The sequence below is a fragment of the Microcaecilia unicolor genome, chromosome 1 (assembly GCF_901765095.1).
Source record: "Microcaecilia unicolor chromosome 1, aMicUni1.1, whole genome shotgun sequence".
Lineage (NCBI taxonomy): Eukaryota > Metazoa > Chordata > Amphibia > Gymnophiona > Siphonopidae > Microcaecilia > Microcaecilia unicolor.
The window spans coordinates 464,538,039-464,559,933 of NC_044031.1; the positions used below are offsets into that span (position 1 = coordinate 464,538,039).

The 21,895-nt window shown below is 48.3% G+C and overlaps 1 protein-coding gene across 4 annotated transcripts in view; it reads right to left on the minus strand.

Annotated features, from left to right (window-relative positions):
• PPP4R1 (protein phosphatase 4 regulatory subunit 1) overlaps positions 1-21,895 on the minus strand; it is a 309,323-nt gene that overhangs the window by 214,380 nt on the left and 73,048 nt on the right. For all 4 annotated transcript variants that reach the window (XM_030213410.1, XM_030213404.1, XM_030213420.1 and 1 more), the window contains one exon: positions 19,073-19,179. In XM_030213410.1, coding sequence (XP_030069270.1) covers positions 19,073-19,179 — 107 coding nt within the window. The remainder of the gene's footprint in view (positions 1-19,072; positions 19,180-21,895) is intronic.

Below are 21,895 nucleotides of genomic sequence, written 5' to 3' on the forward strand. Positions count from 1 at the left end.
TTGACAGTCATTTTGTACTTCTTCCATTTTCTTACTATGGCACCAACAGTTGACTCCTTCTCGCCCAGCGTCTTACTGATGGTTTTGTAGCCCATTCCAGCCTTGTGCAGGTGTATGATCTTGTCCCTGACATCCTTAGACAGCTCCTTGCTCTTGGCCATTTTGTAGAGGTTAGAGTCTGACTAATTCACTGAGTCTGTGGACAGGTGTCTTTCATACAGGTGACCATTGCCGACAGCTGTCTGTCATGCAGGTAACGAGTTGATTTGGAGCATCTACCTGGTCTGTAGGGGCCAGATCTCTTACTGGTTGGTGGGGGATCAAATACTTATTTCCCTCTGCAGAATGCAAATAAATTCATATACTTTCCACAATGTGATTTTCCGGATTTAATTTGTGATGTGCTATCTCTCACTGTTACCAATAACCTACCCTTCAATTATGGGCTGCTCATGTCTTTGTCAGTGGGCAAACTTACAAAATCAGCAAGGGATCAAATACTTATTTCCACCACTGTAACTGCCCCATAGCCCTGGAAGCTCTCAAAGGTCCCTCGGGGTCAGCCCACTGAGCCGAAACAAGCTCTAGGATGGAGTCATGCAAAGGGAAGGCCCGAGCAGCTTTCTTGGTACTAGCCATCCTGGGATTACCCGAGGAGGCCATGCCACTGTCAGGATCTTCAATCGAGAGGGCCTGCAGGGTATCTGAAATAAGCGCTGGCAGCTCATCACGGTGGAAAATCCTCACCGCGGAGGGATCATCCAGATCCTGTGGTAAATCCGCACCTGACTCTGGTTCCTCAGACCAAGAACGTCTGTCAGAGTTCTCCGAATCCTCACACCCCGACCATGGGGGGGGGAAAAAAGGTGCACCACAATCTGAAGGGGAATTAACCCTTCTGCGCTTATCTTTAGGCCAAGCATCCGGGAAAAAAGCCTCACTGGGCAGTCCCAGGCCAGAATCCATCGGGGGGGGGGCAATCAGAGGAGCCTCAGGTGACACCTGAGGAAGGGCTCTTTTCATCATGTATGCTTTATGCAGCAAAAGCACAAAATCCGGGGAAAAAATCTCACCCTGGGCACCCAAATCCTGTCCGGTGCCAGCCACTCCTGAAATAACCTCATCTCGAGGTGCCCCACCCGGCTCAGGTCTCTCCGTGTCCACGGAGGCCGCGCCATGCGGTGTAAGCAAAATGGCGCCTGCTGCCAGCTCAGAGCGGGAAGAAACATCGCTCGCCATGCTCGGGCCGGCTCCTACGCCAGTACAGCAAGATTTACAGAGCCCTGCTGCTGATTTGCGCTTGCCACAAGTGGAACAGCGCTTTACATTGTCCGCAGCCATCGCCGAAAAACGGCGGTAAAATCCAAAATGGCGGTTTCGCGCCAAAATCGCCCCGATCGCGGGCCCACCCCGGAGGAGTTGGAAAACACTCTTACCTCAAAGGATCTAGTGTACAATTACGATCCTGCTGAAAATCAGGTCAAAAACCTCTGTTCTTTTTTTTTTTTTTTTTTTAAGCTGTGAGGAAAGCAGAGGTATTGAAGACTCCGGAGGCTCAGTTGAGTGGGAAAGGCAGGGAAAGGGCGAACCTATATGCCTGCATCCACTGTTGGTGGGTAAGGACAGGGAAAGCAAGGCAATATGTCCACATCCACAGAGGTATGGGTAAGGCAGGGAAAGGGCTAACCTATGTGCCTTAAAAGTGAAGCTGCTATAGCCTCCAACACCTCGGTTAACAACTGGCAAGCCAGGAACCACCTCCCGGCAGATTTTTCTGGAGCTCGAACAAGCTGCAGCCACCCTGCTAGGGGAGATAGAGAATACTGAAGAGGCAGTGGAGCTAGCTGGCCAAGAGGGCACTGTGAAAGTTTGAGTGCTCTCTATCTCCCCTGCTGGTTGATGGACATAACCCATACGTAATGGCTTCATCTGCTTGATGACAAGGAATAGTACTCTTTGTAATTTGTTAGTTAAACCATACACATCTATTTCTTCATTATATAATTTTTAGATAGTCTGTATGTGGCCAATAGTAAGTTTTAAGATCTTTTATGGCTCTGGTCTGTTATTGATGTTTTTACTGTATCATTTATGATTTATATTAACATTTTTTAAATGTATTTATTGACAGTTTTTAAAAGCCTTTGACACAGCCCTTGTTAGGGCGAAACATGGCCCTGTCAGGCTTTTAACTATTTATTTATTATTTTATTGTGGTGAATAAGGTAAAATTATGTATAATCATACCTGATAATTTTCTTTCCATTAATCATAGCTGATCAATCCATAGACTGGTGGGTTGTGTCCATCTACCAGCAGGTGGAGATAGAGAGCAAACTTTTGCCTCCCTATATGTGGTCATGTGCTGCCGGAAACTCCTCAGTATGTCGATATCAAAGCTCCATCCGCAGGACTCAGCACTTAGAGAATTACACCCACGAAGGGACACTCTGCCCAGCTCACCACCGCCAAAACGGGGGAGGGGAATTAACCCAGCTCATCCCCACACAAGTGGGGGAGGGGAATCCGTCCAGCTCATCCCCGCGGAGCGGGGGAGGGACACCACACCCGCCGATGCGGGGGGGATCTGGCTTATCCTGCAACCGCAACCGCGGGAGGAGCTGACTGACCCTAACACCGCCGAAGCGGGAGGGGTACAAAGCTGCCCTACAGCCGCACGAAGCGGGAGGGAGTGCCGGCAGAATTTTAAGTCTCAATCCAGCCCCGTAAAACGGAGGGGAGAGGAATGCAGCAGCTCACTGTAACACAAACTCGTCTTAACTCTTGAAGGATCCAAGTGAAAAAACTTGAACACGAAGTCTTTCTGAAGTAACTGAAGACTAAACTTGAACCTGAAATGCAACCAGAATAAAAACAGTACAGATATCTGGGAGGGGCTATGGATTGATCAGCTATGATTAATGGAAAGAAAATTATCAGGTATGATTATACATAATTTTACCTTCCATATCATCAAGCTGATCAATCCATAGACTGGTGGGATGTACCGAAGCAGTACTCACCCAGGGCGGGACATTGAAATCCCTGACCTCAACACTGAAGCTCCAAACCGGGCCTCCGCCCGTGCAGCCACAGTCAAACGGAAATGCTTGGAGAATGTAAGAGCCGAAGCCCAAGTTGCCGCCTTGCATATCTCTTCCAAGGAGACGGATCCGGCCTCTGCCATCGAGGCCCCCTGAGCTCTCGTGGAGTGAGCCTTCAGCTGGATAGGCGGCACCTTCCCCGCGGCCACAAAAGCCGCTGCAATGGCTTCCTTGACCCATCTTGCCACTGTAGGCTTAGCAGCCTGCAGACCCTTACGAGGACCTGCAAACAGGACAAACAGATGATCCGATTTCCGGAAATCATTGGTCACTTCCAAGAATCTGATGATGACTCGTCTCACATCCAGATATTTAAGAGCAGAGTACTCCTCTGGGTAGTCCTCCCTACGAAAGGAAGGGAGACAGAGCTGCTGATTCACATGGAAGCGAGAAACAATCTTGGGCAGGAAGGAAGGCACTGTGCGAATAGTCACTCCTGCCTCAGTGAACTGCAGAAAAGGCTCTTGACATGAGAGCGCCTGGAGCTCGGAAACTCTTCTGGCTGAAGTGATAGCCACCAAAAAGACTGCTTTCAACGTCAGGTCTTTCAGAGATGCCCTCGACAAGGGTTCAAAAGGCGGCTTCTGCAATGCTCCTAGTACCAGGTTGAGATTCCACGCAGGCACCACTGAGTGCAGAGGAGGGCGCAGGTGATTAACTCCCTTGAGAAAGCATACCACATCTGGCTGCGAAGCCAGGGAAGCACCCTTCAGGCGGCCCCTGAAGCAAGCCAGAGCCGCTACCTGGACTTTAAGGGAACTGAGCAACAGGCCTTTCTCCAGACCTTCTTGCAGGAACGCCAACACTGAAGAAATTGGAGCAGTGAAGGGAGAAAATGAGCCTGCTTCACACCACGCTGCAAAGATACGCCAAACCCTGGCGTAAGCAGTAGAAGTAGAGCGCTTCCTCGCTCTCAGCATAGTGGCGATGACCTTGTCTGAGAAGCCCTTCTTCCTCAGACGCTGCCGCTCAATAGCCAGGCCGTAAGACCAAAGGGGGAGGGATCCTCCATCACCACGGGACCCTGATGTAACAGGCCCTGCTCCACTGGCAGCCGCAGAGGATCGTCGACTGAGAGCCTGATCAAGTCCGCATACCAGGGACGCCTGGGCCAATCCAGACTCACCAGGATTACCCTGCCGGGGATGCTTTGCCACCCGGTCTAGCACCCTGCCCAACATGGGCCAGGGCGGGAACACATAGAGAAGCTCTTGTGTCGGCCACTGTTGGAGAAGATCATCTACTCCCAGGGATCGAGGGTCCCGTCCTCTGCTGAAAAAGCGCGGCACTTGGCAATTGGCCGATGACGCCATCAGATCTAGGCTCGGCTGGCCCCAGCGCTTCGTGATGTCCAAGAACGCCTGAGCAGATAGCTGCCACTCTCCGGGCTCCAAGGTACAGTGGGGGAAATAAGTATTTGATCCCTTGCTGATTTTGTAAGTTTGCCCACTGACAAAGACATGAGCAGCCCATAATTGAAGGGTAGGTTATTGGTAACAGTGAGAGATAGCACATCACAAATTAAATCCGGAAAATCACATTGTGGAAAGTATATGAATTTATTTGCATTCTGCAGAGGGAAATAAGTATTTAATCCCTCTGGCAAACAAGACCTAATACTTGGTGGCAAAACCCTTGTTGGCAAGCACAGCGGTCAGACGTCTTCTGTAGTTGATGATGAGGTTTGCACACATGTCAGGAGGAATTTTGGTCCACTCCTCTTTGCAGATCATCTCTAAATCATTAAGAGTTCTGGGCTGTCGCTTGGCAACTCGCAGCTTCAGCTCCCTCCATAAGTTTTCAATGGGATTAAGGTCTGGTGACTGGCTAGGCCACTCCATGACCCTAATGTGCTTCTTCCTGAGCCACTCCTTTGTTGCCTTGGCTGTATGTTTTGGGTCATTGTCGTGCTGGAAGACCCAGCCACGACCCATTTTTAAGGCCCTGGCGGAGGGAAGGAGGTTGTCACTCAGAATTGTACGGTACATGGCCCCATCCATTCTCCCATTGATGCGGTGAAGTAGTCCTGTGCCCTTAGCAGAGAAACACCCCCAAAACATAACATTTCCACCTCCATGCTTGACAGTGGGGACGGTGTTCTTTGGGTCATAGGCAGCATTTCTCTTCCTCCAAACACGGCGAGTTGAGTTCATGCCAAAGAGCTCAATTTTTGTCTCATCTGACCACAGCACCTTCTCCCAATCACTCTCGGCATCATCCAGGTGTTCACTGGCAAACTTCAGACGGGCCGTCACATGTGCCTTCCGGAGCAGGGGGACCTTGCGGGCACTGCAGGATTGCAATCCGTTATGTCGTAATGTGTTACCAATGGTTTTCGTGGTGACAGTGGTCCCAGCTGCCTTGAAATCATTGACAAGTTCCCCCCTTGTAGATGTAGGCTGATTTCTAACCTTCCTCATGATCAAGGATACCCCACGAGGTGAGATTTTGCGTGGAGCCCCAGATCTTTGTCGATTGACAGTCATTTTGTACTTCTTCCATTTTCTTACTATGGCACCAACAGTTGTCTCCTTCTCGCCCAGCGTCTTACTGATGGTTTTGTAGCCCATTCCAGCCTTGTGCAGGTGTATGATCTTGTCCCTGACATCCTTAGACAGCTCCTTGCTCTTGGCCATTTTGTAGAGGTTAGAGTCTGACTGATTCACTGAGTCTGTGGACAGGTGTCTTTCATACAGGTGACCATTGCCGACAGCTGTCTGTCATGCAGGTAACGAGTTGATTTGGAGCATCTACCTGGTCTGTAGGGGCCAGATCTCTTACTGGTTGGTGGGGGATCAAATACTTATTTCCCTCTGCAGAATGCAAATAAATTCATATACTTTCCACAATGTGATTTTCCGGATTTAATTTGTGATGTGCTATCTCTCACTGTTACCAATAACCTACCCTTCAATTATGGGCTGCTCATGTCTTTGTCAGTGGGCAAACTTACAAAATCAGCAAGGGATCAAATACTTATTTCCCCCACTGTATGGCGACTGAGAAAGTCCGCCTTGACATTCATGACTCCGGCAATGTGGGCCGCTGAAAGCTGCTCCAGGTTCGCTTCCGCCCACTGGCAAAGATTCATAGCCTCCTTGGCTAGAGGGGCGCTCTTGGTACCTCCCTGGCGGTTGACATAGGCCACAGCCGTGGCATTGTCCGACAGGACCCGTACAGGCTTCAACACCAGTACCGGGATGAACTCCAAAAGCGCCAACCGAATGGCTCTGAGTTCCAGGAGGTTGATAGACCACTTTGCCTCTGCAGGAGACCAGAGCCCCTGCGCTGTCCTTCCCAAGCAGTGGGCTCCCCAGCCCGACAACGAGGCGTCCGTCGTGACGACCATCCACTCTGGGGTCACCAGAGGCATTCCCGCAGACAACTTGTCTGTCTGCATCCACCAGCTCAGCGCCTTGCGCACTGCTGGGTCCAAGGGAAGGCGCACAGCATAATCCTCCGACATCGCTGCAGCGCTGCAGCAAAGAGTGTTGAAGTGGTCTCATATGAGCCCTGGCCCAGGGCACAACTTCCATCGTGGCCATCATAGAGCCCAACAGCTGCACATAGTCCCAAGCCCGAAGGGGAGAGGCTACTAGGAACTGGTCCACCTGAGCCTGAAGTTTGACAATCCGATTGTCTGGCAGGAACACTCTGCCCACTTGGGTGTCGAATCGAACTCCCAGGTACTCCAGGGACTGAGTCGGGCGCAGCTGGCTCTTCTCCCAGTTGATGATCCATCCCAGGGAGCTCAAAAGAGCAACTACCCGGTCCACAGCTTTGCCGCACTCTGCATAAGAGGGGGCTCGGATCAACCAGTCGTCCAGATAAGGATGGACTTGTACCCCTTCCTTTCGTAGGAAGGCCGCGAAGACCACCATTACTTTGGAAAAGGTCCGCGGAGCAGTAGCCAACCCGAAAGGGAGGGCTCTGAACTGGAAGTGTCGTCCCAGGACTGCAAAACGCAGAAAGCGTTGATTAGGAGGCCAGATGGGAATATGCAGGTACGCTTCCTTGATGACCAAGGATGCCAGGAACTCTCCTGCCTTCACTGCCGCTATAACAGAGCGGAGAGTCTCCATGCGAAAGTGCCGCACTTTCAAGGCCCGATTGACCCCTTTGAGGTCGAGGATAGGCCGGACAGAACCTCCTTTCTTTGGTACCACAAAGTAAATGGACTAACGTCCCTTGCCAAGCTGACTTTCTGGCACCGGAACGACCGCGCCCAGGCGGATCAGATTGTCCAAGGTCTGCTGCACTGCCACAGCTTTGACCGGAGACTTGCAGGGAGAGAGTACAAACCCGTCTTTTAAGGGTCGGCAGAACTCTAGCTTGTAGCCGTCTCTGATGACTTCCAGCACCCACGCGTCTGAAGTTATTGTGGTCCACTCGCCCAGAAACGAGGACAGCCGTCCTCCAATCTGCACTGGGGCGTGGACCAAGACCCCGTCATTGGGTACGAGACCCTGGGGGAGGACCGGAGGGAGCACCTCCGGGACGGCGGTCTCTGCGAAAGGAATGCTGCTTGGGGGAGAAATTCCTCTTGAAGGAAGAGGGGGCAGAGGAACCCGACTTGCCCGGGCGGTACCGACGGGCTTCCTGCAACCGTCCTCTGGAGGTACCGGGACGAGTACTAGCCCGAGCCCTGACCTCTGGTAATTTCTTGCCCTTAGACGTGCCGAGATCGGTCACGATTTTGTCCAGCTCGACCCCAAAGAGCAGCTTGCCTTTAAAAGGCAACCTAGCCAGGCGGGATTTAGAGGCGTGGTCAGCAGACCAATGTTTCAGCCAAAGCCACCGCCGCGCAGAGATTGTCTGAGCCATGCCTTTCGCTGAGGCCCTCAAGACATCATACAGCAAGTCTGCCAAATAGGCTAAGCCCGTTCCAGGGCCGGCCAATCAGCCCTCAAGGAATGATCCAAGGGGGAAGCCCGCTGCACCATAGTCAGGCACGCCCTGGCCACATAGGAGCCGCAAACTGAGGCCTGCAAACTTAAAGCAGCCGCCTCAAAGGACGACCTTAAGGCCGCCTCCAATCTTCTGTCTTGGGCGTCCTTTAGGGCCGTGCCACCTTCCACCGGCAACGCCGTTTTCTTAGTCACCGCAGTGATTAAAGAATCCACGGTAGGCCACAGATAGGCCTCACGTTCACTCACAGCCAAAGGATAGAGGCGGGACATAGCCCTAGCCACTTTAAGGCTCGCTTCTGGGACATCCCATTGAGCCGAAATTAGGGTGTGCATGGCATCATGCACGTGGAAGGTTCTAGGCGGGCGCTTCGTCCCCAGCATAATGGCAGAGCCAACAGGGGCTGAGGGAGAGACGTCCTCCGGAGAGGAAATCTTCAAAGTGTCCATGGCCTGTAACAACAGGTTGGGCAAATCCTCTGGGCTAAAAAGCCGCGCTGCAGAGGGGTCATCCGCTCCATCCGAGCGGGGATCCGTCTCCTCCAAGGAATCCGCAAAGGACCGTTGGGAGATCTCAGACACGCTGCCCTCATCTACATCGGAGGAGACAAATTCCTCCAAGGCCTGGGAATCAACCCGAGGGCGCTTACCTCTGGGAACCTCAACCTCTTTACCAGACGAGGGAGCAGGGGCAGCGTTTTGCATGAGGAAAGCCTGATGCAGCAGCAAAACAAACTCGGGGGAGAAACCCCCCAGACTGTGCACTTCCGCAGTCTGGGCAACAGCCCTAGACGCACCCTCAACCGGCGCTCGCAAGAGCGGGGGAGAGACATGCTGCGCATCCAAAATGGCGTCCGGCGCGACACTCCGCGAAGGAGCCGCGCGGGAAGAACGGCGCTTAACTTTAGCCGCTTGTGCCGTCGCCCAAATTAAGGGCGTTCATGGCATTAATGTCTCCAACCTCAAGGGCGGCCCACGAAGAAGCCGTCCGAGCCGCGTGGCCGGCCAAGATGGCGGAGGCGAGGAGCGGGGGATGGGCGTTTATGGCGGGAAAAACCGCCACGCCGGAGGAAGGACCGGGACATTCATCGGTCACGAAACTGTCACCCAACAAGGGCGAATCAGACTGTAAGACCCCCGCATCCCCTCTAGAAGCGCTCAAGCGATCCGGGGAGCGACCCTTTGCGCCCTCGCCCTCCGACGCCATATGCCACGAGGAGAAGAATCGGGGAACCCCCTGCCCGCTATAAAAAGGTAAAAATTACCTGCTGTCCGCTCCGAGCTGTAACGAACTGGTGTCCCAGTGAGTAGCTGCAATGAACGTTTAAATAAACGTCGAAATAAACGCCTTTAAGGACGTTTAAAATTTTTTTTTTTTTTTTTTTAACGGAGCCAGCGGGAGGGGGGAGAAAAGGAGGGACCTGGCACCACCAGGTTTGCACTTGCTCAAAAGAGCCCTCAACCCCAGGCACTCAACAAAACCTAAAAATTAGGCTTGGAGGCCTAGCCAGAGCTGCTGCTGTGTGTGACCACCACCTGCTGAGATAGAGAACATACTGAGGAGTTTCCGGCAGCACATGACCACATATAGGGAGGCAAAAGTTTGCTCTCTATCTCCACCTGCTGGTAGATGGACACAACCCACCAGTCTATGGATTGATCAGCTTGATGATATGGAAATTGGATTCTTTTTGAGCTTCAATCCTTTACGATCTGCTGTGTCTTTTGACATCTGGTCTGGATCTCTCTGGATCACTTGCCTGTTTGTTTCTTGGGATCTGGTGAAAACCATGGCCAGTCGGGTTTTCAAGATAAGTACAATGAATATATATTTGCTACCCCAATGACACATGATCTGTTGTCTGGTTACTAACATATTTTAACTTTGACCAGACAATGGCATGAATGATCTTATGATTAAGGATACTAAAGAAAAATTCAGAACTATCCAAAAAAATAAGGCATTCAAAATTAAAATGACCAGACATTTCAAAAAACAAACAGGGCCCTAGATTTTCTTAACCATTAACATAGAGAATCCTAATTCTTAGGACAGGCATCAACAAATTTTCATTAAATCTAGGAGCCAATTGAAAAATGTATGGGCCAGCAGCTGAGACTTCTCCTTCCTCACCCCTCCAACACTGCCCCCAAGTGAAATTCCAGTGTGGGGGCAGGGTGGGAAGGGAATCCCCCGAGATCAGCAGCAGCTCTTTTAGAAACTTTAGTAAAGCAGGGTCCGATGCACAAAGGCAGCCATAAAATACGACTGCCTTGATAAAACTTACCAAGTCACAAACAGCGATCAATGAACAAAAGGGACTGCATGGAAATGAGATGCATGGATCCCCCTTTGTGCATCGGTCACTGTTTGCAACTCAAAGCTATCAAATGCATTTGACAGCTTGCTCACAAATCCTTGGTGGCCCAGTGGATTGCCTTCCGACACCCCCCTCCACACACAGTTCCTGGTGGTCCGGTAGACCCCGCACCTCCCCTCTCCGAAACAGGTCTCTGGTGGTCCAGTGGACCCGGGTGGCCCCCCTGCACCCCCACCCCCCACAGCAGAGATTTACTATGGTGCTTAGCCCCGCCCAGTGCATCCCATAATGCACCGGATAGGGGTTAGGTGTCGCCATTTTGGAAGAGGCGGCGCCAGAGGCAGCAGCTGTTGCTCTGCCTCCAACATTTTTAAAGGTACAGGGATGGGAGGGGATCACTAGACCACCAGTGTAAATCTCTGCTTTGGGGGGGGGGGGGGTAGCCTGGGTGCACTGGACAACCAGGGAATTGTGTCAGAAGGGAGGGTTGTGTGTTGTAGGGGGGATGTTGGGTCCATCGGACCACAAGAGAATTGTGTCGGGGGAGGGAGGGGATCAGGAGGCACGGTGGAGTACAGGGTGCAGCTGTCCGTTTGTGCTTCCCTTCCCTCTGACAGCTCCAGAGCAGCTGTAAAACCTAGCTGTGAATCACCTGGAATGCTCATTAGAATACCAATGAGTTAATTGTAATACATTTGCATGGTGTTCTTGGTGGCTGCTAACAGCACAAGTTAGAGCTACGAAAAACCCCTTTGTGCATTACTCACTAAATAACTTTTGCTTTGGACTAGCTACAACCAGTCTAAAGCAAACATTAACAGCAGATCACTCGCAGAAGCCAGCAGTCTCCCTTCCTAAAGTATGCGGTAAACTGTGTGACAGCACCCTTTTGATAGAGGAAGTAAGGAAGCGATTGCTTGTTTGCTTCCAGTATCACCATGGCCTGAGACCCCACTAGTCTTTTACTCTCTCTCTCCGTCTCACAGCTCCTCATAAGAACATAAGTGCTGTCATACTGGGAAAGACCAGCATCCTATTTCCAACAGTGGCCAATCCAGGTTACAAATAACAGGCAAGAGCCAAAAATAATACAATATATTTTATGCTGCTTATCCTAGAAATAAGCAGTGGATATTCCCCAAGTTCATCTTAATGGACTTTTCTTTAGGAAGTTATCCAAATCTTTTTTAAACCCCAATAAACTAACTGCTTTTACCAGATTCTCTGGCAACAAATTCCAGAGTTTAATTACATGTTGTAAAGAAATATTTTTTGTTTTAAATTTACTAATTTATAGCTTCAATGCGCGCCCCTAGTATTTTTGAAGAGTAAACAAGCGATTCACATTTACCAGTTCCACTCCACTTATTATTTTATAGACCTTTAATATCATCTCTTCTCAGTTGTCTATTCTCCAAGCTGAAGAGCCCTAGCCGCTTTAGCCTTTCCTCATAGGCAGTGGCGTAGCAAGGGGGGGCGGGAGGGGCGGTCCGCCCCGGGTGTCAGCTCAGGGGGGGGTGCTCCCAGCCAGCTCCCCCCCTCGGCAAATCGACACCCCCCCAACCAGCTCCTGCACCCTACCTTTAAAAAGAATATCGGGAGGCGAGGCACCTCGCGCCTGCCCTGCACGTAAAAGAAATGTGGACTGTTGGGTCTTCCCTCGCTCTATCTGTCCCGCCCTCTGCTGACGCAACTTCCTATTTCCGCAAGGGCGGGACAGAGCGAGAGAAGGCCCAACGGTCCACATTTCTTTTACGTGCAGGGCAGGCGCGAGGCGCTGCGCCTCGCCTCCCGATATTCTTTTTAAAGGTAGGGTGCGGGAGCTGGGAGGGGGGGGAGGGGGGGGTCATCGTGCTGCACCCGGGGGGGGGGGTGCAACGGCAAACCGCCCCACCCTGGGTGGCAGCCCCCCCTGCTACGCCACTGCTCATAGGGAAGTCATCCCATCCCCTTTATCATTTTCATTGCTCTTCTCTGTTCCTTTTCTAATTCTGCTATTTCTTTTTTGAAACGCGGCGACCAGATTTGCACACAGTATTCGAGATGCAGTCACACCATGGAGCAATACAAAGGCATTATAACGTCCTCATTTTTGTTTTCTATTCCTTTCCTAATAATAAATAATATTCTATTTGCTTTCTTAGCCGCCGCCACACACCCAGCCATCTTTTTCGCCTTCTTTTCATTTTTTGTTTTTCATAATTTTATTTATTTTTACTTTTATTAATAATAATCTTAACACAAACCCTAGTGTCATAATGTATTTGCACAGTGCAAACAAATCACCTGGAATAATTTGACATATTATATCTTTCAACAAAACAAGTCTTACCCACCACTATACCTTCAATTCCAGAGCCCCCCCCCCCCCTCCAAAGCTTTGTGGCAGGCCCACTAACTCACCCCACTCTATAATCCTACCTTTAACCCTCCTAAGAACCAAGGAATCATCCATCCTGTAAACACATTCCCCTCTATCAATATCATCCTATTGTTGAATCCACATTTCTAAGCACCCAGCTCTCATACATGCTCCAGCTTCTCTCAAATCTTCCCATGTAGTCGTGCAAGTCTCTCTTTCTCACACCCTCTTTCCTCCCAACCTTAACCCAGTCTCTTGATCTCTCACTCTGTCACTCCCAGACAATGAATGGGCTTAGAAGCCTGCCAACTATCACCTTTATCTTGCTATTTGCAGAGCTGCCTCAAGAAACAGTAAAGAAAATTAGGGTTGAATTTATGGTGTCAAGTCTCATGAGACTTGAAACTGCAAGACTTCTTGAATTTTCTGCACCGCATGGCTCAAGCTTACCAGAGAGACGAATTAGTGAGGAAAAGGAAACACATTATTTCTTAGGCAGCTTTGAAAAAGGAACATTCATGAAGACAAAATCCTGGATGACGGGTTGCAGCTTGGCCCCCAGGATTTGTTGAGCCTCGTCTTAGGAGTGTTTGAGGGACTACCCCATTGAGAAAGAATTTCAGATAGATAAACACTTGAAGCTCCTTTCTTTTTGGAGCAAAACTGCTACTATTAAGAAAAACACTTCCCAGGTCTGGTATTTTAGCACTGATGATTTCATGGGCTCAAAGCTTAGTTTCATGAGCTGAACTAGAATCATGTTATGGTCCTGTGGAACAGTTGATCTCTTAAATGGTGGTTTCAACTGCCATTACCACGTTATGAATTTGGACTCTTAAAGGATGAAGCAGAACAGTGTTTCCTAAAATTGACACACAGTAAGCAGATATGACATTCAGATTCACCTTTCCTGAAGATGTACCTAGACCAGTTGATGAAGGGTGGAATAAATATTGAAGCAAGTTCTGAGGAGATTTCTGAAGACAACAGATAAATGTGTCCAGCTTTCCTCAAACACAACATTTGGAGAAAAGGATTCTGTTAGATGAATCAGTGTCTTGACCAATAGATGATATTTATGTGGAAGCCACATTTCGCAAGGTCAAAATTGAGCTATAAGAATTAAGGTTTTGTCTTGTTCTATTTTCTGCAGAGTCCTAGATATAAGTGGAATGGGGGAACAAGCATAAAAGAACCCCATCTCCCAGTCTAAGCTAAAAGTGTCAGACAACAGTCTGCAATAGCGTAGTAGAAGCCTTTTACTATTATTCCAACATAAAGACATCTATTGTTTGTACTTCCCACTATTAGGCCAAAGGACCACGTTTGGAGATTCCTAACAGCTACTAAGTTTATCTGCATTCACAGCAGTTGCTCACCTACTAATTTATAGATGGTGCTCTGGCATGTCTACAAAATTTTTTTTTTTTAATTCTTCAAAGCATTTTCTCAAGTTTTCTTCAGGAAAAACAAATTCTGGTCCTAAAATTCCAGAGGCAAGCTTGAGAGAGTAGTCCTCTGCCTCTGGGGAGAAAACATCTGAACACATTGCAGGGTCTTCAATGCTGAATGCTGCTTCTTCCACACTGGCTTTGAGGAATTTGGTGTGGACACTTTCATTTATGTATTATTTTGTCCTATCTTTATGTTTTCTCTGGCTATATATTTGTTTTTAGATTGTTATTAATTTATTTGACTTATTTGATAATTGAGCAGCCTTGTAAACTGCTGTGGCTCTGTAATATGAAGAGCAGTACATCAAATCTGATAAATAAATGGAGCCAGAATGGAGCCAGAAGTACTGTCTCCGGGGTGACTCCCAGGTCCACTCCGATCCACTCAGGGCCTCCGCTCTAGGTGCCCAGCGCTCCCACCAGGTGCTGTGGAGGACTTGCAGCCCTTCTGCATTTCCTCACAGCTGTATCTGGGGTGACTCCCAGGTCCACCCCAATCTTCCCAGGACCCTCGCTCCAGTGCCCAGGGTTTCCAGATGCTTTTTGGCTAGGATCAGGCGACCCTCAGGGGGAGGAATGCTGGCTTCGGCCTAACCCCTGGTAAGCCTTCCTCAGCTGAGAGGTGACCAGCTCTGTGGAGGACTTGCAGCTCATCTGCATATCCTTTACAGCCTTCTCCGGGGTGACTCCCAGGTCCACTCTGATCCACTCAGGGCCTCCGCTCTAGGTGCTGCGCGCCGGGCATTTTTCTCTTTACATCTATTTTTCTCCCAGTTACTACTTATGGCTCCAGTACACTTTTTCTTCTTGGCACTGTCCCTTCCTAATTTGTTTCTCCATCTTAAACCACTGTACACTGCAGGAACACAATTTCCACCATCTGTATTCGTCATCTCACCATCTCTTTTTTCCTCTCAGCTCTCAACCTTAAACATTTCCTTCCTTCTATTCATCCATCTCCTTTCTATCTGAGTACATCTCGCCTTCGTACCTCTCCTACTCTTCTCTGTACTCTCTTACTCCTTCTCCCTGCTGGGGACATTAATCCCAATCCTGGTCCTCCACACCTGTCCTCATCCTATCCATGCAAATGATTCCGAGATGTCTCCAATCTCACCTCTATTCCCCTCCCCCCCTCTTCTCTCCCCTTCTCGTGTGACCTGTGGAATGCCCGCTCGGTCTGCAACAAACTTTCCTTCACCCATGATCTCTTCATCTCCCCTTCAACTGCTCACCCTAACTGAAACCTGGCTCACCCCTGACAACTCTGCCTCAGTCGCGGCCCTATGCCATGGAGGTTATCTTTTCTCCCACACTCCCCGCCCAGTTGGCCGCGGAGGCGGCGTCAGGTTTCTACTTTCGCCCTCCTGTAATTTTCAACCCCTCCTCCTACCGCAATCTCACTGCTTCTCATCCTTTGAAGTTCACTCCATCCGTCTATTCTACCCGCTGCCACTCAGAGTTGCAGCCATTTACCGCCCCCCTGATAAGTCCCTCTCTTCCTTCCTTGCCGAATTCGATGCCTGGCTCTCCGTTTTTCTTGAACCCTCATCGCCGCCCCTCATTCTTGGAGACTTTAACATACACGCTGACAACCCATCCGACTCTTACGCTTCTCAGTGCCTCACTCTGACATCCTCCTTCAACCTCCAGCTGAGCTCCACCAACCCTACTCACCAAACTGGCCATTGTCTTGACCTCATCCTCTCCTCTACCTGCTCACCCTCCAAATTCTGCGCCTCAGCTCTTCCTCTCTCCGATCATCACCTGATCACCTTCACTCTTCATCACCCTCCCCCTCAGTCCCGCCCAACACTAACCACTACTTCCAGGAATCTCCAGGCTGTCGACCTTCCCACCGTATCCTCTAGTATCTCTAATCTCCTCCCTTCCATCATGTCCTCCGAGTCTGTCCACAAGGCTGTCTCTACTTACAACGCCACTCTCTCCTCTGCTGTGGACACCCTTGCACCATCCATCTCTCGTCTCACAAGGTGTACTAATCCCCAGCCCTGGCTGACACCTTGCATCTGATACCTTCGCTCCTGCGCCCGATCTGCTGAATGCCTCTGGAGGAAATCTCGCACCCATAACGACTTCATTCATTACAAATTCATGCTATCCTCCTTCCAGTCCTCCCTATTCCTTGCCAAACAGGACTATTACACCCAATTGACTAATTCTCTCGGCTCCAACCCTCGTCATCTCTTTGCCACCCTCAACTCCCTCCTCAAAGTGCCCTCCGCTCCCACCCACCCCCCTCACTCTCTCCTCAATCACTGGCTGACTACTTCCGCGACAAGGTGCAGAAGATCAATCTCGAATTCACTATCAAGCCACCTCCTCCTCTTCACCCTTTAACCCACTCCCTCAACCAACCAACCCAGGCCTCCTTCTCCTCTTTTCCTGATATCACTGAGGAGGAAACCGCCCACCTTCTTTCCTCCTCGAAATGCACCACCTGTTCCTCCGATCCCATCCCCACCAACTTACTAAACACCATCTCTCCTAGTCACCCCCCCCACCTGTCATATCCTCAACCTCTCTCTCTCCACTGCAACTGTCCCTGACACCTTCAAGCATGCTTTAGTCATACCACTCCTTAAAAAACCATCACTAGACCCTACCTGTCCTTCCAGCTACCGCCCCATCTCCCTCCTACCCTTCCTCTCCAAGATACTTGAACGCGCCGTTCACAGCCGCTGCCTTGATTTTCTCTCCTCTCATGCCATCCTCGATCCGCTGCAATCTGGTTTTCGCCCTCTACACTCGACAGAAACGGCACTCACTAAAGTCTGTAATGACCTGTTCCTTGCAAAATCGAAAGGTCACTACTCCATCCTCATCCTCCTCAACCTATCTGCCGCTTTTGACACTGTCAATCATAATCTACTCCTTGCCGCACTATCCTCATTTGGATTCCAGGGCTCTGTCCTCTCCTGGTTCTCCTCTTATCTCTCCCACCGTACCTTCAAAGTACATTCTCATAGATCTTCCTCCACCCCCATCCCACTCTCTGTTGAAGTTCCTCAGGGATCTGTCCTTGGACCCCTTCTTTTCTCAATCTACACCTCTTCCCTGGGCTCGCTGATCTCATCTCATGGTTTCCAATATCATCTTTATGCTGACGACACCCAGCTTTATCTCTCCACACCTGACATCACTGCGGAAACCCAGGCCAAAGTATCGGCCTGCTTATCCGACATTGCTGCCTGGATGTCCAACCGCCACCTGAAACTGAACATGGCCAAGACCGAACTCATTGTCTTTCCACCCAAACCCACTTCTCCTCTCCCTCCACTCTCTATTTCAGTCAATAACACCCTCATCCTCCCCGTCTCATCTGCCCGCAACCTCAGAGTCATCTTCGACTCCTCCCTCTCCTTCTCTGCGCATATCCAGCAGACAGCCAAGACCTGTCGCTTCTTTCTCTGTATCAGCAGCAAAATTTGCCCTTTCCTCTCTGAGCACACCACCCGTACTCTCATCCACTCTCTCATTACCTCTCGCCTTGACTACTGCAACCTACTTCCTCACTGGCCTCCCACTTAACCATCTATTCCCCCCTTCAACCTGTTCATAACTCTGCTGCGCGTCTTATCTTCCGCCTAGACCGATATGCTAATATCACCCCTCTCCTCAAATCACTTCACTGGCTTCCGATCAGGTATCACATACAGTTCAAGCTTCTCCTACTAACCTACAAATACACTCAATCTGCAGCCCCTCATTACCTCTCTACCCTCATCTCCCCTTACGCTCCTACCCGTAACCTCCACTCACAGGACAAATCCCTCCTCTCAGTACCCTTCTCCACCACCGCCAACTCCAGGCTCGAGGTGGGCTTATCCTTTCAATAATGTCTCCTATGATGTACTCCCTTCTTGGCTTCCCTTTAGCCCAAACGTTCTCCTCCCTTTCTTACGGGCTGAGCTATATGAATTCTAACACATCCTAGCCCTGCTCGACCAGATGATTAGGAGATAGATATTTTTATTTCCTGCACTATCACACAAAGCACTTCAGGAAAACCATAGGCTTGCACATAGATATTCTGCATCTCAACAGACTTTCTCACTGATGTCTTGGAACACAAAGCAGTCAAGGACTTGATCACTGAAAGTCTAATCCACAGAGCCTTTGACCAGCTCCTGCAGACAGCACTGCTACAAAGACACAGACTAGCTCACAAATCTCAGTTTAATAATAAAGACTAATTTTACAGTATTTATAGTTCAAACAATTTAGACAGAGAAAAAATATCCATCTGAAAACTATTTAAAATTGTATCCCATTTGGAAAGTCACATGAATGAAGTGTGGCGCACAGTAACATTCCAAAACCAGTATCGACCATTATGCATATAAAAGCATGAATAATTTCAGTGCCATTTTAAACAGAAAAATAGCAAAATATTTTCCTTTATGAGAAAAGTCTATGGCTTTGCCCTGAAGGGTTGACAAGGTAGGGCAGTTCGTAGATGTCTTCAGAAGAGAGGACCCAGTACCAAAGGAAGCTCAGCTGGTTGCCCTGAGGAACAGAGTGGCAGAAAGAGCCAACGCTGTACAAATCACTGTATTATGTTACTGTAAATGATCACTGATGTTTAAAATTATCATAGGAGGCTTGGAATTTTGAAAACTATATCCAATTTTTTTTAATAGGCCCTTATTTATATTAAAGTTTGACCTGCTGATACAACAGTAGTACTAGTATCTGATACCACTACAGAAATGCAGCAGCATTAGAAGCCAAACTTCCCCAAGTGCACCCCCAAGGCTGATTTTAAAAATACAATTTCTAAAACAACCATCTACAATAAGTAATTCTAAAAAAAAAACCTTAAAAATCTATAAAGGCAGAAATGTAAATTTATTTGCCCTGAAACCATACAGCTCAGTGAATTATACAACAACACACAAACCTGTATCATCTGCCAGTCTGTTAACTCGTTCCAGAACAGCAATACAATCTCTCTCATCATCGCTGACTTCCTTCAGCAGGTCCAGCAGACTTCGGGCCACCATTTGCCTAGTTGATGAATAAAAATATATTTGTAAAGAAATCAATAAAACCAGCAATTGCTCATTTAGATCCCTGAAAATCTTATTTGAGAAAAGGAAAAAAGTGATTTCTTCTATGTTGGGTTCATTTTTACAATGTAACAAGGCAGCAGTATGAATCAACTAAACACGTAAAGAATGGGTGAATGATGGGAAAAAGGCCAAGCTAACACCCACAAGCTTATTTCTAAATGGTATCTAGATGATTCAGCTTGCTGTTGCAAAATAGAGAAGCTTACCAACATGGATAGTAACTAAAGGGAACAGATATAGGAGGCCAAAAATAATTGAATGGTGCTGGTTAAAAAGGCAATACCCACAGTGAATGAAGTTCTGTGGCAAGTTTAAACAAAATACTAGGGGAGTCCAATTTTGCATAAGTCATCTAAATAAGAAAAAGTGGTAATACAATGTTAGAAAAGACAAGGAGGATGCAGATCAGGTGAAAGGATGAGCTCTGATTAAGACGGGTGATTGCCGTCTCTGGACATTATGGCATGATTCCCAGAAGACAAATAGCAATTGATGACTAAAAAATGGAAAAATCACACACGTTGGATAAAATTGAGAACTGTGGTACATCTGTCGGCATCTGTGGGAACAGTAATGTGGAATCTCCCAGGACTGAGACAGGTTGAAACTAGAAATTTAATTTGCCTCAAGCAATTACATAAGTACATAAGTACATAAGTAGTGCCATACTGGGAAAGACCAAAGGTCCATCTAGCCCAGCATCCTGTCACCGACAGTGGCCAATCCAGGTCAAGGGCACCTGGCACGCTCCCCAAACGTAAAAACATTCCAGACAAGTTATACCTAAAAATGCGGAATTTTTCCAAGTCCATTTAATAGCGGTCTATGGACTTGTCCTTTAGGAATCTATCTAACCCCTTTTTAAACTCCGTCAAGCTAACCGCCCGTACCACGTTCTCCGGCAACGAATTCCAGAGTCTAATTACACGTTGGGTGAAGAAAAATTTTCTCCGATTCGTTTTAAATTTACCACACTGTAGCTTCAACTCATGCCCTCTAGTCCTAGTATTTTTGGATAGCGTGAACAGTCGCTTCACATCCGCCCGATCCATTCCACTCATTATTTTATACACTTCTATCATATCTCCCCTCAGCCGTCTCTTCTCCAAGCTGAAAAGCCCTAGCCTTCTCAGCCTCTCTTCATAGGAAAGACCAACTGGACTGAATTCCTATCTAGGTATAATTTGTCAGCTGGATCATAAGGGGAAAATGGAAAAGATACTGAATAATGGACAGAGCAATGGGCTGACAAGACGATTTATGTTATCACGTTCCAGTGGCATGAGGGGAAAGAGACAGAGGAGGATGTACGGTAAATGTAACAGAAGAATGTATGGGGGAGCTACACAGAGAAAGGTGCAGTGGAGGTAGTGACATTGGAAGGAGAACAATGAGCAGGAAGCAGAAAGAATGGAAGGAATGAGGAGAGGGAAGAATACAGGAGAGCTGGAGTAGGGGAAGGGGAAGGGTTCAGTGGGAAGGATATTAAAAGGGGGTTTGGAAGAGACATGAATTAGGTAGCTATAGCAAATAAAAAGATGTCGCTTAAAATTGCTACACTAAAATAAGAGATAAATAGCACATGCAAGAGAAAAGAGAATATTCAAAAACCTAAAGAACCATAAAATAGACATAGGAGCTCATTTTCAAAGCACTTAGACGTACAAAGTTACACAGGTTTATATGCAGCTTTGTAAGTCTAGGTGCTTTGAAAATAAGCCTCATAGTATTATAACACGAGACATACTTGATGGACACAACATCTGATGCTGGGGCAGGGCACCTGGTGTAATATCATTTATTCTGCTTTCAATTCAAAGAGAGGTCTAAAAAGGCAATACCTATGGTGCTGTATTTAGATTCAAATTTAATAGTTTTGTGGCATTCGTTTAATTCATTGACGAACTGTAGTAACTAGGGGTCTGTTCCCCCCCCCCCCCATCATGAAAATATCATTGATGTGGCGAAACCAGCATGCCGCATGTCTGAAAAGATCCAATGTTTAGATCAATTTTGTCTCAAAGGCTTCCATGAACAAATTAGCGATCGTAGGAGAACAAGCCGCTCCCATGGAAACACCCATCCTTTGAAAGTAATACTTGTGGTCACATATGAAATAATTTTCTGATAGAGTGATCTGTATCAATTCCAGAAGAAAATCCGTAGGTATCAAATGGAGCCATGGTCTCAAATCTAAAAGTTGCTCCAGGACCTGTAATGCTTCCATTTGCGGAATAGATGTGTAGAGGGCGCAAACATCCAAAGTCACCAATATCATATTGGGGTTAAGCTGACCCTGCAAGGATTGCAACAGTCGCAAGAAATGTGAGCTATCTTGTACAAAAGATTTGATGGCCAACATGTAAGGTTGCAAGATTTTATCAATGAATTGTGCTGAGCGTTCCAATAAGGATCCTCTGGCCGACACAATAGGTCAGCCCAGTGGATTACACATGTTCTTATGAATCTTGGGCAAGGTATAAAAAATGGGAACTTTAAAACCCTTAAAATTCAAAAATGTGTATTCTTTTTTGGTCAAAAAACCTAATTTTCTACCTTTGTTAGTCAGTTCAAAAATGTGTTCCTGAACCATGTCTGAAGGATCCTCACTCAGTTCTAGATATGTGTTCCTGTCTGATAGTTGTCGTTTA